The following is a 17,542-nucleotide window of genomic DNA, read 5'->3' as shown; positions in this document are numbered from 1 at the left end:
TCAGCTGTGCTGCACGATTCGCATAGCTGATTGTCAGAACTACCAGTTTGCCTGAACCGGTAGCATTTTTTTTACTACTAGTTGGGCGAACTGGTAGCATTTTTTACTACCGGTTCAGGTGAACTTGTCTGAACTGGTAGCATTTACCCCTGATGTAATCATGTGACCTTGGAGATGCTACAATGGCCATAAGTGTGAAAAATGGTCATAAGTCACTGAAGAACTGTTGTGAGTTGAAGACTACCTGTAATGTATATCAAGCCTACTCACTATATTTGTAACCTTCCAAAGTTTTCGGCTTTCGACAATACATACAACATTTCATGCATTCTGGTTTGTTCTCTACACTTCTCACCTATCCTTCAGGTTATATTAATTCCATCCAACCACAACTTTGTTAGTTTCTTCTCCACGTTTCTCTTTTTCATATATTTTTGCAGGTTTATCCTCATTGGAAGTGCAAATTACCTCATGCATTTCTTTTTCATACTTGTTCCTTACTTTTGTGTTCAGTACATGTTTGTTCAGTACACATTCATTCTTGACCCAGTCTCTTCTTGCTTTAGTATATATCATAGTAAAGTATTCAATTCTCTCTACATTTAATTTACTTTTATTTCTCACACTTAACCTCCATATAACAAAGTGGAATGCAGCCATGTTTTTTTTTCTTTTGACAAACACTTGTTCTTCACAATAGATCACATGATGGTCACTATTCTTCTGCTGGTATTTTCAAATGTTAAAAGTTTCTCCAGCTGTTTAATTATCTTTGATGATCATGCTACTTATCTGTTTTCTCCAATTTCTTGCTGCTTATGTATATTTTCCAGGTGCTGAGTTACTTTAACCTGTTGAGTATAATTGTGTTGGTTTTTCATGCATCAGTTTTCAAAACCATACTTTGCATTGCATCATACATACACAACATTCTCTGTGGAGTTTTTGGTGCTCTCTAAGGTTGCTTGTTTTCCTGCACTAATTATGTTACTACTTGGCTAATGGTCTCAAGCAAACAAACAACTTCCAGCATCAAGAAATCCAGAGATGAAACCTGAACTGCAGATATTCTTTTCAATTGGGATAAAATTCTTTGCATGTCTTTTGGGTTTGAGGCAGGGGTGGGTTTCTCGCCCCGTTCCAACCGGTTCGGTTGGAACGAAGCCAGCGGTGTCCTCGTGCACGTGTGCGGTGCGTGTGTGCACGCATGCGGCGCACGCATGCATACTAGCGTCTGTGCGATGCTCCAGCTGTTCCTGGAGGATCGCGCAGGCGCTGTATGCGTCCTGCACATGCGTGGAAGCACAGAACTCGTCAAAACCAGGTAAGGAGCGCGGGTGGGCGGGTGGGCCCTTCGCCGTTCCCAGAAGTTACTTACTTCCGGGTTTGCCGACCAACTGGTTCGCAGGGACCGCTGCGAACCGGTTGAAACCCACCCCTGGTTTGAGGCCAACCATATGGCATCCTCTGCATACAAAAGCATACCACGAGTTACCTCTTCAACACTATATTTTCACTAGGATGACATTTATCCATAAATATATTAAACCACCAATAACTTATCATACGTTATTTTCTTTCTCAGTGTTGAAACCCCTCATATGCATTCCATTTATTCTCATACATGTTTCATTTCCATCATATACCATACTTACTATATTCAGTAACTAACAGCCAATACCAACCTTAACCAAATATTCCATAATTTTCATCCTAAATCGACAAATACACAATAATGATATTTTTTCACATTTAATTACCTTTTGAAGAAGAAGAAGAAGAAAAAATTGGTACGGATTTTCCCCGCTCTGCATAAAATTGCATTGTATTCACAGTTTCTGCTCTTTTATACCTTTTATATCCTTTCAGTCAGAATTTTAACAAACACTATCTTGTGTTTGGTAAATTATTCACTCTATAGTTATTTTTCCCTTTTTTAAGGGAAATAATATTGGCAATTTTCCAGTGATCAGTCAGAAATTTACTCTTCAGATAATGGTAAACAGGTTACTCAAGTATCCATATTTTAATATTTCTCCAATTATATCATCCATACATCATTTATTTTTTTAAATTTCTTACAGCATTTTTACTTTGGATGTGAAGATTTATTTCCAGTACCGTATTTTTCAGAGTATAAGATGCACCTTTTTGCCTCAAAAAAGAGGCTGAAAATCTGGTGCGTCTTATACACTGAATACAGCATTTTTGGCCTCCCGAAATCCTACCCCTTTACCAAAATGGCCATGCGTAGCCTTTAGGAACCTTGCAGAGTGGCAAAAATGAGTGAAAAACAGACTGTTTTTTGCCCACCCCCACCCCAGGAGCACTCTATAAGCCTCCTAAAGGCTATGCATGCCCTTTTTTTTTTTAAACTGGGCCGTTTTTGCTTGTTTTTGGTCCCCCAGCTCCCAGGAGCACTGTATAAGCCCCTTAAAGGCTATGCGTGCTCTTTTTTTTTTTTTTTTTGACAAAAACTGGGCCTGTTTTCACAAAAAATGGGCCGTTTTTCGGAGGTCTGCAGAGTGCAAAAACTTTTTTTTTAATTTGCCTCTTCAAAATCTTGGTGCGTCTTATACTCCAGTGTGTCTTATACTCAGAAAAATACAGTAATTCTTCAACATTGCATATCTTTCCGATACAAACATATAATATTTTATCGTTTAGCACTCATAATTTGGCACACAATGTATCCTCTTGAAACATTTTTTAAATAGTAAATGGGTAATAAATGTCTCTTTACTCCATTTTAGCTGATTTTTTAAAAAAATTTCAGGATGCATAGTTTTTTTGTGTGTAGTTTGTGGATGGGATGGAAGAAGAGAGATTGTGTAGTCAATTTTGCCTGTTAATTGATTTTTCAGAGTTCCTTCTACATCTCCATCACAAGAAGATACGATTTTTTCCCTGAATATGCCAACCAGTGAAAATACTTTCATAAAAGCAGTTATTAAAAAGGATTTTTTGTTCTCACATTTTTTTTATCATTCCTTTGATACCAGACTGAATGCCAAGACAGGTTAAGTTCAATACTCCTTTTGAGCTTTAGAAAGCAGTGCTGGACTCTGATTTCACTGCAAATCTAAATTTATAGCATAAAATGATCACCTACATATTAAAGCATTTGAAAAGAGGTTTTGACCCTGAGAGATTAGAGAAAAATCCTGTTAAACATCGGTATAGTAGGTGCAGAAAAGTGGAATGTATTCTTCAAAGCTTGACAAAGAATTTAATTGGCAGATAGGAAAGGGGTTGTAATATTAGACAAAGCACACTATAGGTTACTCACCCTTTTATTCATCTTCTGCATGAATCTTTCTAAATAAAGTAAGCAGATCATTAAAATAACCATATAAGTGATAGCAGTGATACTAGGGTACTTAAGAATAGAACAATGAAGAAAGAAAATAAACTTTGAAGTGTAAAATTTGAGCAGTTGAAAGGTTCTTTTTATTAGTAATTATACCAGGTAAAGGAAAATGGATGTTAGCTATTTCAGGACCAATACAGTGACATTGCTGAGGCAAAGCTGTCTAGAATAGAAGAATATTAGGTGATATAATAAGTCCCACCTTCATGGAAAATAATCTACATCAGAGGTGGTATTCAGCAGGTTCTGACCAGTTCTGGAAAACCGGTAGCGGAAATTTGAGTAGTTTAGAGAAGCGGTAAATACCACCTCTGACTGGCCCCACCTCTATCTATTCTGTGCCTCCCGAGTCCCAGCTGATCGGAAAGAAATGGAGATTTTGCAGTATTACAATATCCTTCCCCTGCCACTCCCCACCAAATCACGCCCACAGAACCAGTAGTAAAAATTTGTGAATCCTGTCACTGATCTACGTGATTGCTAGGAGCTGATTTCAACTTGATGTAATGTGATCAATCAATCAATCAATCAATCAGTCAGTCAGTAAATCAATCAATGCTACTTGAAATTGAGATATTTTAGATGAGAAAAATATGAGGAAACCTGAGAGGTAATGGATAAAGTACAGAAACATTTTAAACCTGGTGACACTTGAAATTTTGAGAATATGCAGTGAATGTACTCCCAAAATAGAAATTTTCATATTCTCAATATATGCTGAATGCTGGGCAGTCACATAACAAAAGATCCTCTTTTTGGGATATTTTATTTCATTTCAATAGAGGTTTTTAAGAAACTTTAGGCATTTATGCAATTTGCCTAGAAAAATGAGTCACCAAATGATGCCAACATACAGTAGTTGATGAGCAATACATCAATACAGCTGATTTTATACAATACATAATTAGGTTGTAAAATTGTCTACAAGTTATGACGATGACAAATTATTGTGATGGTTTTAAGAAAAAAAATTTCTGGACTCAGAACTCTTACTAGAAGATATGGCCAGGAGAATCTCACCCAATTCCACCTAGTTGACCCCTTAACTAGTAACTTTCCTTGAAACAAAATTTACTGGCGCAGTCACTTAATGACTTTATTATTTTCAACTGGATTATTATAATATGCTTATATGGGCCACCTTGAAGGTCACCTGGGAACTCCAATTGGTATATAATTCAATAACCTATATTGAACTAATAGAACTCTTCTGATATTGTCATTCATCACCAATATTACAGGACCTGCATTGGCTGCTATTTGATTTCATGTGCAATTCAAGGTGCTTTTAATCATCTATAAAGTTCTACATAATTTGACACTTACATATCTATGAGATCATCTGCTTCAAGTAAAATTTGCCTGCCTAAGAGATATTTACAAATGGTGCAGCTAGGTGTTCTAGATACTTGCAAAGTTTAGCAGGAAAGGACTTAGAGATGAGTGTTCTATGCTGGAGTTCCTCTCCTGTGGAATCGGTAACCTTCAGAAGATCTGCATCACTGTTAATATTCAAATAGTTTGCTAAGATTCAAATAGTTTGCTAAGACCCAGCAGTTTAGTTGGTGAAGAATTTGATGGAGTCTGGGATGTATATTGTTGTTGGCTGTTATTATTATTTATGTTGAACTGTATGTTATATACAGTGGTGGGTTTCAAAAATTGTTCGAACCTACTCTGGGTGTGGCCCCCTTTGTGGGAGTGGCTTGCCGCCCATGTGACCGGATGGGAGTGGCTTGCCACCCAAGTGACCGGATATGAAGATGCCGACGACACTTGTCAGAACCACCTTAAATTACCTCACACACAGCACTGGCATGCATAAGAATAGGATGTAAACTTGTTTTTTAAAAGGCATCTTGGTTTGCGTTTAAACAACTTCAACACACGCAATGTTCTGATTGTACCACAAACGCAGTAGTCATCCTTACCTTTCACAGAGGCACTGAGTTTTATAAATAGGAGCATGATAGTGTAGAATAATCCTATATAGATTTTGGGGATGGAGTATTAATTGTTTTTATATATGGTACCAGATCTTTAAACTGCTTTTGATTGAAGTGGCATAAAAGCAACAGAAATAATGAAGAAATCCATTTATTACTGAGATACAAAACATCATGTAATAGATCCTGCAGATACAGATATTATAAACAGTGCTAGACTTCAAAGATCTAAATAGATTAAAATTGAATTCGTGTTTAAAAAAAACCTCTTTTTCTTTCTATTCATTTGGTGTTTTTCTCTGATGTAATGAACTGTGATATTGATTAAAGTACATCCTACTCAATCTGAAATGTGCTTTTGCCACTTATTTCTAAACATTTCTATTATTTATGGACATTAATTTTAGCTTAAGCATTGAGCTGGATCTCATTTCTTCCTTTTATTACAGATCGCATTGAAAAAGTGAAAGTCGTTTTTAAAGAGCAAAGAATTAAAATAACACTAATTGTAAATGTTAACTGGGCAATTATTTCAAACTGCTGAGAATATTTAGGACCTCAATAATGTTTGCTAGATAGCTTTATTACTATATATGAAAAAGGGAAAGGGGCATGAAAGTGCTGAATTTTGTTAATGGGGTTCGCTTGCATTAGCCAAGGACAACATAATTAGGACAGCTGTAATTCTAGCTTTGATTGAATTTTATCAGCTTTAATAGACTGGAGGTTCATCATTGTTTTAAATCTGGCAGAGAAAGAAGTGCTGTCCATTAATTTTAACCATATGTACTTGAGTAATACACTTGACAGATGCTAATTTCCTTAAGTTGTAAGCAGCAAATGATGCATGAATTAAGCAGCACCATACTTTTTATGCCTGCTTGTATTCCTCCCCCGTTGGGTTTAAATAAAGTTTCTTGATGTTGCCACAACAAAATTAAAATAATAATAATAAAATTAAGGATTTGAAACATTGGTTTAAAATCAATTCATTATCTATTTTTGATATTAAGATTAATGAGTATTATGTTAAATATGTTACATATGTTTATGTTAAGCACAAATTCAGGCATCTGTATTTCATCTTTTGTTTTGGTGAGATTGATACAATGGGAAAGCCTGCGGTACTAAACTGTAACTCCTGGCTAGATTCTAAAAAAATTGTATTTTCCATCCTGAAGTTAAATTATAATTATAAAAGTAATATTTGATGTAGATTCTTTTCTAGAATGGATATTATGGAAAATCTTGCCCCTGTGTTTCTCTGGGGCATACCATGTCAGAATGGTGGGTGTAGAGGAGAGAAGAACAACAAAAAATTCCCTATTTTGGGATTGGATTCTGTGGACCTGATATTGATTGTACTTTAGATAAGGCTCTATATTTTGGTTAGATAATGTTCAATTTTTTAAAGCAATAGCTTTCTCTTTGAAAGATCAAATAGATTTCCTTAGGATTCAACTTCCAGTGATTTATTTCTGTCAGTATTTAGTATTTTGACAATGCAGTACATGCAGTAACTAGCATAATATATATGTACTAGTTTTTCTTTTAGAAATTCTCTTAAATGACTGGCCACATACACATTTTGAACTGCAGGCATTCGCAAACAAAATAATACTACAAACAGCTAAATTATATTGACAGGTATATTACACGCCTCTTACGGTGCAGTGGATAGATTATAGGAGATCTGTTATCTAACAGTTTATTAATCTCAAATAGGCAGCACAAATGAAAGAAGAAAGGAATTGCTATTAACCTGTAACTGAACTATGCCTGCTCATCCATGTTAGTTTGTCATATAAAATTATTACTTTGCCATCCGGGGATGGTTGAAAAACTCTGAATTTAGAAGCTTACAGTATAAAAGCAGAACTTTGAGAATTAGAGGTAGTCCTCAATTTACGATGAAAATCGAGCCCAAAATCTCTGTTGCTAAGTGAAACATTTGTTAAGTGTGATCTGCCCCATTTTAGGACTTTTCTGGCCACAGTTGTTAAGTGAATTGCTGCAGTTGGTAAATTAGTAACAGGGTTGTTAAGTGAAACAGATTTCTCCATTGACTTTGCTTGTTAGAAAGTTGCAAAAGGCAATGGCGTGACCCTCTGGACACCGCAACTGTCATAAATACAAGTCTGTTGCCAATTGTCTGGATTTTGATCATGTGACCATGGGTATGCTGCAATGGTCGTAAGGGTGAAAAATGTTCATAAGTCATTTTTTTTAAGTGATGTTGTAACTTTGAACATTCACTAAATGAACTGTTGTTAGTTGAGGACTATTTGTACTTCCTGTTAAATTTCTCAAAATGTGCCCAGTTTTTAGCTCTAAGATTTGCTTTTACCTGCCTTAATTTTGCAGCACTTTGTTAACTTTCTATATTATGTACTGTAAACCTAGTTTTAACAAGTATTTTCATCCTCTCGGCAGGCAGGTACTTGTTGCCAAATGCTGTTACTCAACATTCATGGCAAACTGGCGAAACTTCCAATCTTGTCCGAATGCGCACTCAAGCTCTTGGACAATCTGCTCCTTCTCTGACAGCTAGCTTGGTGAGTTACATTTCCAATATTTGTTCCGTCAAAAAAAGATTAATGTTAATATAATATTATGGCTCGGATTTTATTTGCACACGAGTCGAATAATCCCCAATTGCTTTCCAAAACCACAGTAATTCAGGGCCTTTCACATAACTGGGGTCGATTATTGTATATCATAGTACTAAACATGTTCAGTGTATCTGAATTACGTTTGCTGGGAGGCTTCTAATTTTGAATTGTGTTACTAATTTCATATAAAATGAGCTGGCAGCATATTTATTATAAGTTTTTCCATTTAAGTCATCTGTTTAAGAAAAAGAGGCCATCACATTTTTTTTTAAAAACCCACTGGTTTAAAATATTAGACTTTTTCTGGATTATCTGTTGCTGTATGCATGTAACAGGCATACTCAACAAGTATGATTCTCTTATCTGCATATTTGGATGTCACCAAATAATGGGTAGAAACGTAAAGTATCATGCAGTATTTATTTAGTGCAGAAAATAAAAGTTTTATGTTGCAAAAGAGTCTAAATCCGATATTTGTAGATGGTAGTTTCCATGGTCAGTTTTTCGAGAATGTTGATAACATACACTTAAAAATCCAGATGTGGGATGTATTATTGTTTTCTATCTGATTGCTGACTCTATATTAGGCGCAATAATTGATAGCTGAAAGGGTGAACATATTTTGCATTTTAAGGTATGGTTGGGTGTATGTCATCCAGTATTATTATGGAAGCAGTGTTGTAAACATACTGTCCAGTAGATGGCATAAAAACCAAGTGTGTATCATACAGCATTATTGCTCTATTTTGAGAAAAGGTTCTTACTGGTTTTGTTCTTAAGTCCTACTAACTGGGACTTTCTTCTGAGAAATACATTTATATTTCTACATGCATTTTATTATTGTGTTTTTAAACTATTTAGTAGATAAGACATTGCAATGATTATAACATATTCCTGTGTTAGGATTCTAAAAGCAAAATATAGTTTTCACTTTGAAAAAAAATGGAGCTGACTTCTTCCAACCAAGCTGTTAACTAATGCTTATTAATTATACAGAAGGATTAAAACACATACTGATATATTAAATAAAATAATGAAATATTTACTATTTGTGTAAATATTTCATGAATATGAATGCAATAGGAATTTGGAATTCCAAAATTGTACTCATATCTGAAATTCAGAATAGATTGTATTAGAATTGAGTAAGTGCAGCTTCAGAATTCTAGAAAACCCACACAGCCAGTTCATATTTATTGATTTCTTCTGCTTTTCAAAAACTGATTTGTAAAGATTCAAATTTCTAGCTATTCTAATTTGAGGCTCTTTTCTCTTGAGCTTCCCATCTTGTGCTTATTCAGATCTCTAAGTTACAAACTACTGTTTATGCTCAAGGAAGTGAGAGTTCTGGATCCTTCTTCATAACACACTTCTTGGTTTGGTCTATGAACTGAAGTTTAGCAAGGCAGTGTCCTTGGAAGCCTTCTAATTAGGTGCAATTCTCATGAGAAAATATTTTCTTCTGTATGAACCAGAAAGTATACTCAATTTCCTCTGCTCCTTTCTTGTTGTTCAGTAGTCTTTTTGATAGTTACATCTTTCAACTTTCCTTCGATGTTTCTTCTGAATCAGTCTTTGCAGTACTGTTTAATTTTCTGGAATTACAAAAGAATGAGACCATCCATTCATTCATTCATTTTGAAGAGGAAAAGTTGAAGATGGTAGCATTACTTTGCACCTATGAGCTATTTGATCACTAGGGCTGATCGTGAGAAATAAATAGGGCTAGGCTGGTGACTTCACACCCAATTCTTGCTGTTTTATTAGTCAAAGGAATCTCTTTCTTTAAGAAAAAGAGAACATACATTCTCTCACCTGAGACTTAACCACAGCCTTCCTGTAAAGTTGTTAGTTAGAAGAGAGGCATTTTTATCTTCTTGGTATCATCTAATATAACTTTTACTTCAAATATAATGAGTACCTATAACCATTTGTTGCTAATTGGACTAATTCCATACAGTTAGTCAAACAAAATGTTTGTGTGTGTGTGTATAACTTTGAAGCTGTGTATCCATAGCTCTAGATCAGTGGTTCCAACCTTTTTTTGGCCATTTCCCACCTAAGCATCTCTCAAATCTTGGTGCCCTCCCCATGACATATAATTCTTACTTTACTCAAAAAGGCAGCTCTACTCATGTGGAGGAAGCCTAAAAGGCCATTATCTTGGTTTAAACAAGGTTCAAATTACCCCCATTAAAAATCAAATTGCCCCCCTGTGGGTCATGGGTCCCACGTTGGGAACCACTGCTCTAGATACACATTTAAGCAACCTTACATTAACAATAACATTTCACAAACATAAACTTTCTTCTTTAACTTTAAAGGTTTAAATTAAAGTCCTAAAATAAAATAAAATAAAGCTTTAACATATGAACAATGGTTGCAGGAACTGGGTATGTCTAGTTTAATTAAAAGAAGAACTAGGGGTGACATGATAGCAGTATTCCAATATCTAAAGGATTGCCACAAGGAAGGGGAGGAGTGTTTCCAATATATTCTTTAAAGCACCTGAAGGAGCAAAAGAACGGATGAAAACTAATCAAGCAGAGAACCAACCTGACAGATAGAACAATTAATGAGTGGAACAAGCTGCTTCCAGAAGTTATGAGTATTCCAACATTGGATATTATTAAGAAGAGATTAGAACATTTGTCTGAAATTGTCATGGCCCTGTCAGGTTCAGAAGAGGAGTAGGAATAGAAGTTGGAATCGGGATCCGACTGTATCTGCCTACGTGACCTGGGTCAGAACAGAAATTGTATAGGGTTTCCTGCTTGAGCAGGAGCTTGGACTAGAAGACCTCCAAGGTCCAATTCTGTTATTCTATTAAATTATCTAAATCCTCGAATCTTAATAAATTCCAGTATTATACAAATGTCACTGTACCCAAATGTAATTTTAGTATTTTATAATGCTATAGAACAATATGCAAAAAATAAATTAACATAAAGACAAAGTGTTGGATTTTAAGTAAAGACCAGGTTACCTTGTCTTCAATCCATTACATCAATCCATCTCACATGGTCAAGCAGGGAAGGTATGTTGTGGACCTCTTCAGCCAAAGAATTCCAACAGGTGGGGTCTAGGAAGAGAACCTCTTTCCTGCCCTGTGGAACATTCCCAGATATAGGTGGAGAGAAAACCTGGCTCTCCAGCAGTGTGTGGGGCACTTAGAGGAACCTTCAACCATGGGGCTGGTTAGTGTCCTGAAAGCCTTCGCTTCACCATTTAGCGTATTTTTCGGAGTATAAGCTGAACCTTCCCCCACCAAAAGAGTGTGGAAATGTTGGTGCGTCTTATACATTGAATACAAGCCCTGCCCCTGCATACCATTTTTGCAAAAAACGGGCCATTTTTCGCAGAAACGGAGGCATTTTTGACTTCCTCCATCACCCAGCAGCACTCTGCAGGCTTCAGCAGGGTTGGCGGAAGGTGCATCTTATATACCGGTGCATCTTATCATCTGAAAAATACGGTAATTAATTTTTAACATTGCTTGCATGTTTTTTAAATTTTATATACAGTTTTTATGTTTTTAGTATTTTATTTGTACCCTGTCCAGAGTGCCTATATGAAGAGATGGGTGGTTTTAAAATTTTGTTACTGAATTTCTAGTGTTACCAACAGATACATTATAGGTTCTGGAATATCTGGAACTTTGTTTTAACTATAAAGCAGTTGTTAAAGGTAGGGTGGAAGTGACATTGAAAAAGATAACATCTTGGCAAAGACTATGTAGAGGAAAAATGCTAAAATCCATTATACAGCATAGGAATGCCCCATACCAAATAGCATAAAATAATAATGTTTCTAAAGTAGTACACTAAATAATTATTTTAAAAAATTGGGGAGGAACATTGGGCGATTTGCCCCCCAATAACCAACTATTAATCTTATGTTTAGCTTATTTTGAGTTATTATTCTTGAAAAAGATTTCTGTCCTTCTTGCCTTCTAATCATTGACATTAGAAATGCCGATAAATACTTAAGTAGATCTAAGATTTTATGTAGCCTTGCAGTATGTTACAGGTTTGATATTACTGCCGTTTTTCCCAAAACGGGGGCGTTTTTGCCTTCCCTCACCCCCCAGAAGCACTCTGCAGGCTTCAGCAAGTCTGGGGGAAGGGAAAAATGCCCCCATGTTGATGAAAAACAGGCAAAAAACGGGCTGTTTTTGCCTTCTCTCACACACCCCCCTGAAGCACTCTGCAGGCTTCAAGCAGGGCTGGGGGAAGGGGAAAATGCCCCAGTGTGGATGAAAAACGAGGGCATTTTTGCCTTCCTTCAGCCTTACTGAAGACTGCAGAGTGCTCTTCGGGGTTGGGGAGGGCAAAACCTTTTTTTTCCTGACTTACCTCTTCGAAATCTTGGTGCGTCTTATATACCGGTGCGTCTTATAGTCCGAAAGATACAGTACTTTACTTATTGAAGAAGAAATCTAGTGATTCAGTGCAGCTGGTGAATTTGCACCAGTGCCAAAATAATGATCCAAATGCGCCTCAGTGGGGACTGTTTCTGTCACTGACTGAGTGAGTAGTAACTGTCCAATCTTTAAGGCCTCTTGTGTGATATTTTCCCTGACTCACTTAGCATTTGGTAATTAACCATGATGTGTTTGACTAGGACTGTGTCCCAGCAAATACTTCTGTTACAGTCTAGAATTAATTCTTGTTGGATAAATAGAAGTAAGTTCTTCAAAATTTACTTCAGCTGGATAGATAATAAAATGCTCTGAGACATGCGTGTTGATACCGAAAATATATAAAGGTTTTATTAACATCACTCCCTTTAAGGGATTGTATCAGAAGCCTTGCCGAGTTTATATTTTGTTCTGTCAGAAACATCTGGTTTAACGAGCTTAGACTTACTAGAGGTTGGAAGAATCTTTGTGTGAATGTCATGGTGTTGGCAGAACACTTGTTTTCTGGTGCATATTGTACGGTAACATATTGTCCTGCATAAAAATAATCAAAAGTTGCTTTGCAGCCCGGGTTTACCTTCTGGCAGCAATATTGAAAAGCCCCAAAAGGATATTAAATTGCTGCAATAGATAGGGACTGGCATACTTTGCAAAAATTACTTTCAGAATGTAATAGAATTTTAGATTTGCTATTTGTATTCAGTGATTTCTACTTTATTTGCAAAATGATGTATGTTTAAATCTAGCACCTGAAAGTCAAAAGAGATATTTCTGGAAAAAAAAACAATGAGTTTTGTCATTTAGTTTACTTCTGTATCTGAGAATACCTTTTTTCTTATTTTTCTGTTGTTTTTCATCTGGTCTAAGCATATAGCAGAAAATAGTTTTATTTTACAATTTTTTGTTATATATTTCTTACGGCATAGATGTACTCTCTCAAAAACTTTATTTTATTCTATATTGTTCCCCCCAGCATGTAACTATCTATCCATCTATACGTGGGGGATGGCGGTGGAGGTGTGCGTGCACATGCACAGGCCAGTGTGTGTATAATGTGATTGTGGCCATGTGCGCGTCTTCTCAAAGTGATGCTTTCTGACAGAAAATCAATATTTTTCATAGTAGATTTGATGGCAAGATTGGCATAATCCTATTGTAGACTTTGCTAATGGCTAAATACAAACCTGTATTTTTATCTTTCTCATTGGCCTTTGGTAAGAAATGTACCTTTCACCTCTACTCCAAAATGTCCTTGTTTCTCTTTCACCCCTCCTGAAATCTTTTTAAAAAGTTGAAAGTGAAGCAAGAATCTTAAATAGCAAGGCTTGTCATAGATATTTAAAGTTCCAAGATGGTATTTTGGCATAACTTGCAAGTTTGATAATAACAGGTCCTATTTTTTCTACTTCCTCAAATATTCTGTTGTTTGGGAAACCCTCACAAAAATGATGCTAGGGGAGACCTATATATTGGCTGTCATGATTATAGATCTATCTATCTATAATTATAGAATGTGTGTCTATTTAGAGAACAGAAAAGGTAATAATTTAGTAGTTCATCTTTTAGAAATTCTATACACATTTTGAAATAACTCAATAACTGTCCTGAAAGGAAAGTATTTGGACAGACGTATATTAAAATGTGATCAGCATCCTGCAGTAGAAGCTAACATATTTTGCTTCATGCATAAACCATGTATATATTATGAAAATAGATTTAATGTGCTGTGATATATCAAATGAAGAATTATTTGTTAATTTAGTTAGAATTTAAGATATTTACAGGTGCTAGAAACACAATAGTGCTATGATAGAGTGAGGATTGCAAAAAATGCCATGGAAATGAAAGGATAACCTATAAAAGATGTTTGAAGGAAAGATACAGACAATCTTAGAAAAACAAAATGCTATTTTTGGTTTGATAAAAATAATACTAGTAGTGATCCAAGCAACAAAAAGCAAATATGATTTTTTTTAACCTTAAGCTGCTTGTATTTCCTTTAAGTCTAATGTTCCCACAGCTATGGAAAGGAATTTTACAGAGGATAACTGTCTTAAAATGTACTGATACGCTAAACCACAGTCTGATTAAAATGTTGCATCTATGCCATGGTTTAACCATGGTTTGGTGAATAATCCACATTGCATGGATTTTATAATACACTTACCTGAAAACAAATGAATTACATTATGACTTAATACGTGTAAACTTAGCAAAATCTTTTCAAAGAATGGAGCTGGATAAAAGGTTAATTATTTGCAATTGGGGCTAACCATGTAGTGCTTTGCTTAGAAGTCCCTTTATAAAAATGTAGTTTTATTATATAGCATCTATATAGCATCTGATGTTTAAGTGTTTGAATCCCTCTTGAATAGTCTATTGAGAAAACAATTGTGTAATTATTTGAGGCTCCTTGGATTTCAGTGTTATTTTTTATTTTGGTTTCCTGAGATACCTTATGCATTTCAACATGCATTTTTATGTTATTTTTTAATGTCTAGTAATCAGAAGTTAATTCCTTTTTGCAAATGCTACTATTAGTAGACTCATTTTGTATACTTTTTAATTGGGAGTATAATCTGATAAAATACCCATTATTTCTTCAGACTCTATCAGCATTTTGCTAATACCATTAGTACTTTGTCAAATAGATATGCTACAATAGGTCATCATGACTTGGATTGTGTGCCCCTTTAGCCTTGGGCAACTCAGGATTTTGATGAAATCCCCCTGTGGCTTGTTTTTTCTTTTCCTAATTGCCAACCTTGGATGCATCTTGGTTTAGGAAATGAAGGGAGTCATAGAAACAATCCTTGGATTACCTGCAGAGAAAGACTGAAACTGGACCTGATCAGGCAGTTACACTCCCAGGTATAAGCCCATACTTTAACAATAAGGGAGGAAAAACATCATTATATCTTCCTTATTGTTGTTGGTAAGCTATTGGCTTTCTTTCTTGTGTAAGATGTTACACTGACTTTTAGTGTTTTGAAGAAGATAGACAAAATTGTTCAGAAATGCCACAGTCTTGATTCCTCCTGGGCAGACTCTAATATGAAGGCTGGGATATTAACCAGCTGTTTTATCTGGAATTTGGAAGTGGAAAGTAAATTGAGGAAGTGGTTTAGATATAACTTTTATGACTGTGGTGAAATTCAATTTTTTCCCCTACCAGTTCTGTGGGCGTGGTGTGGTGGGTGTGACTTGGTGGGCGTGGCGTGGTTGGGGGACTGAGTGAGCATGGCCAACTTTACATCATTCATGGCAACCCACCAAGCCACAGCCCCGAACCTACAAAAAAGTTCAGCCGGCCAAGTTTTCTAGTGTTCAACATAGCTGCTTCTCACCTCCTTCTCATGTTTGCTCTGTGTGTATGAGCCTGAGAAGGAGGAGAGAAGCAGCAACGTTGAATGCTGTGGCAGAGAGAAACTGCCATGAGTGGCACTGGCCATGAGCGGCACTGCAGACAGTGGTTGCACATGCATGGCTGGAACAGGGCAGCGGCTGTACACATACACCCCATTGCCTGACGGTGTCACAGTGGAGCTGCTCAGAAGGCGGCGAAAACTATTGCTGGTGGCTAGAGGCTTCTTGGTGTGAAAGATGGCTGTGTCCCCCCCCCCCCCCAAGGCATGAAGGTAGGTGAACGACACGGGCGGCGACTGTGGGGCAAGGCTGGAGCCAGGGAATGGAGCATTCCACATGGCGAAGGCAACATATATAGGGATGGGGTGAGTGAATGGGGCGAGTGACCAGAAGGGGCGAGTGAGCAAGCAGGCAGGCATGGGCAGGGCCAACCAGGGGTGTTTTTACCGGTTCAGCAAACCAATTCAAATCATTGCTACCTGTTTGCCCAAACTGTTCTGAACTGGTTGAATTTCTCCCCTGCTTTGTGAAGTAGAAATTTTAAGAATATCCAGACCAGCTGTATTCACAAACAACTGCAGCACCACCAAAGTCAGCTGCAGCCACGTGGTGGTGATTTTCAATGTCCCAGCTAATTTCCCACAAGCAAAGTCAATGGGGAAACTGGCAGGAAGCCAGACATTTTTCCTACTCCCACTGTTTTTTTGTCCACCTATGGTAATTCTGTTTATCTCTTTAGGTAAATAAATATAACAGATGATTCAATGGGTTGCAAGCAGTCTAATAAGATAACAGACCTATCAATGTGGTCATAGGGGTCGAAAGCAACTTATGGCACATAATCAATTAATGAAAGAATTACAGCAATAATACAATACAGTAACACACTTCCTGCCAAACTATAGATACAGTTAAGTATAGGAACACACAGGGACATGCAGGCATATTTGGTGGGTCTGATACTGCCAAATGTGGAGTAGCCACTGGTTGTGAATCTACTTCAGGACTTAGTATTATTGGTGGTAATTTAAGAATTACAGTTGGGTGTCAAAACACATCAGACACAATTTATTTCCGTATTTCTGTTTTCTTCTGTTCAATATGTAATCTCTAAATATTATCTCTGGTATAAGAAAAGGCACCAATTCTTTCTTTGACATTTCTGATTGTCCAGTTAAATTCTTCTCTATAGTTTCTTGCTAGTACAGTTTGTCTAACTGAGGAAATATTCAGCGTAAGAATATTGTTCAAATTTTGTAAATAAGAAACTTCATTTGCATTTATTACCTGCGGATAAGTCCCAGTTTGGAATATCCTTGAGATTCTTCCCTAGATAACTTGGTCCCGTGCCAATAAGAGCTTTAAAGGTGGTGGGCAACACTCAGAAGCAAACTGACAATCAGGGCAGCTCATGCAACGGTGGTGTTACATGGGCTACCCTGCACAGCTGCATTCGGTGCCATTGGTAGCTTCTGAATACTTTTCAAAGGTAGCCCATGTAGAACGCGTTGCAGTAGCCCAAACACACGCTGACCAGGGCATGAGTGACTGAGCGCAGATCTTAGACTGTTAAGAGACAGTTGTTAAGTGAAATTTTGCCCCATTTTATGACTTTTCTTGCTACAATTGAATCAAGTGGATTGCTGCAATTGTTAAATTAGCAACAAGGTTGTTAAGTGAATCTGGCTTTCCTATTGATTTTGCCGCACACAAGGTCACAAAAGGTGATCGTGCGATCCCGATCATGCAACCATCATAAATATAAGTCAGTTGCCAAGCATCTGAATTTTGATTATGTGACCATAGGGATGCTGCAATGTTCTTACAT

General features: G+C 36.6%; 1 protein-coding gene across 1 annotated transcript in view; it reads left to right on the top strand.

The window, feature by feature from the left end:
• The window catches only part of LOC116506226 (microtubule-associated serine/threonine-protein kinase 4-like), a 74,605-nt gene that overhangs the window by 14,931 nt on the left and 42,132 nt on the right, over positions 1-17,542 (top strand). The window contains 1 exon segment of the mRNA XM_032213875.1: positions 7,750-7,871. Coding sequence (XP_032069766.1) covers positions 7,750-7,871 — 122 coding nt within the window.

Source organism: Thamnophis elegans, chromosome 3 (assembly GCF_009769535.1).
Source record: "Thamnophis elegans isolate rThaEle1 chromosome 3, rThaEle1.pri, whole genome shotgun sequence".
Taxonomy (NCBI): Eukaryota; Metazoa; Chordata; class Lepidosauria; order Squamata; family Colubridae; genus Thamnophis; species Thamnophis elegans.
This window is presented reverse-complemented; position numbering and strand designations above follow the sequence as displayed.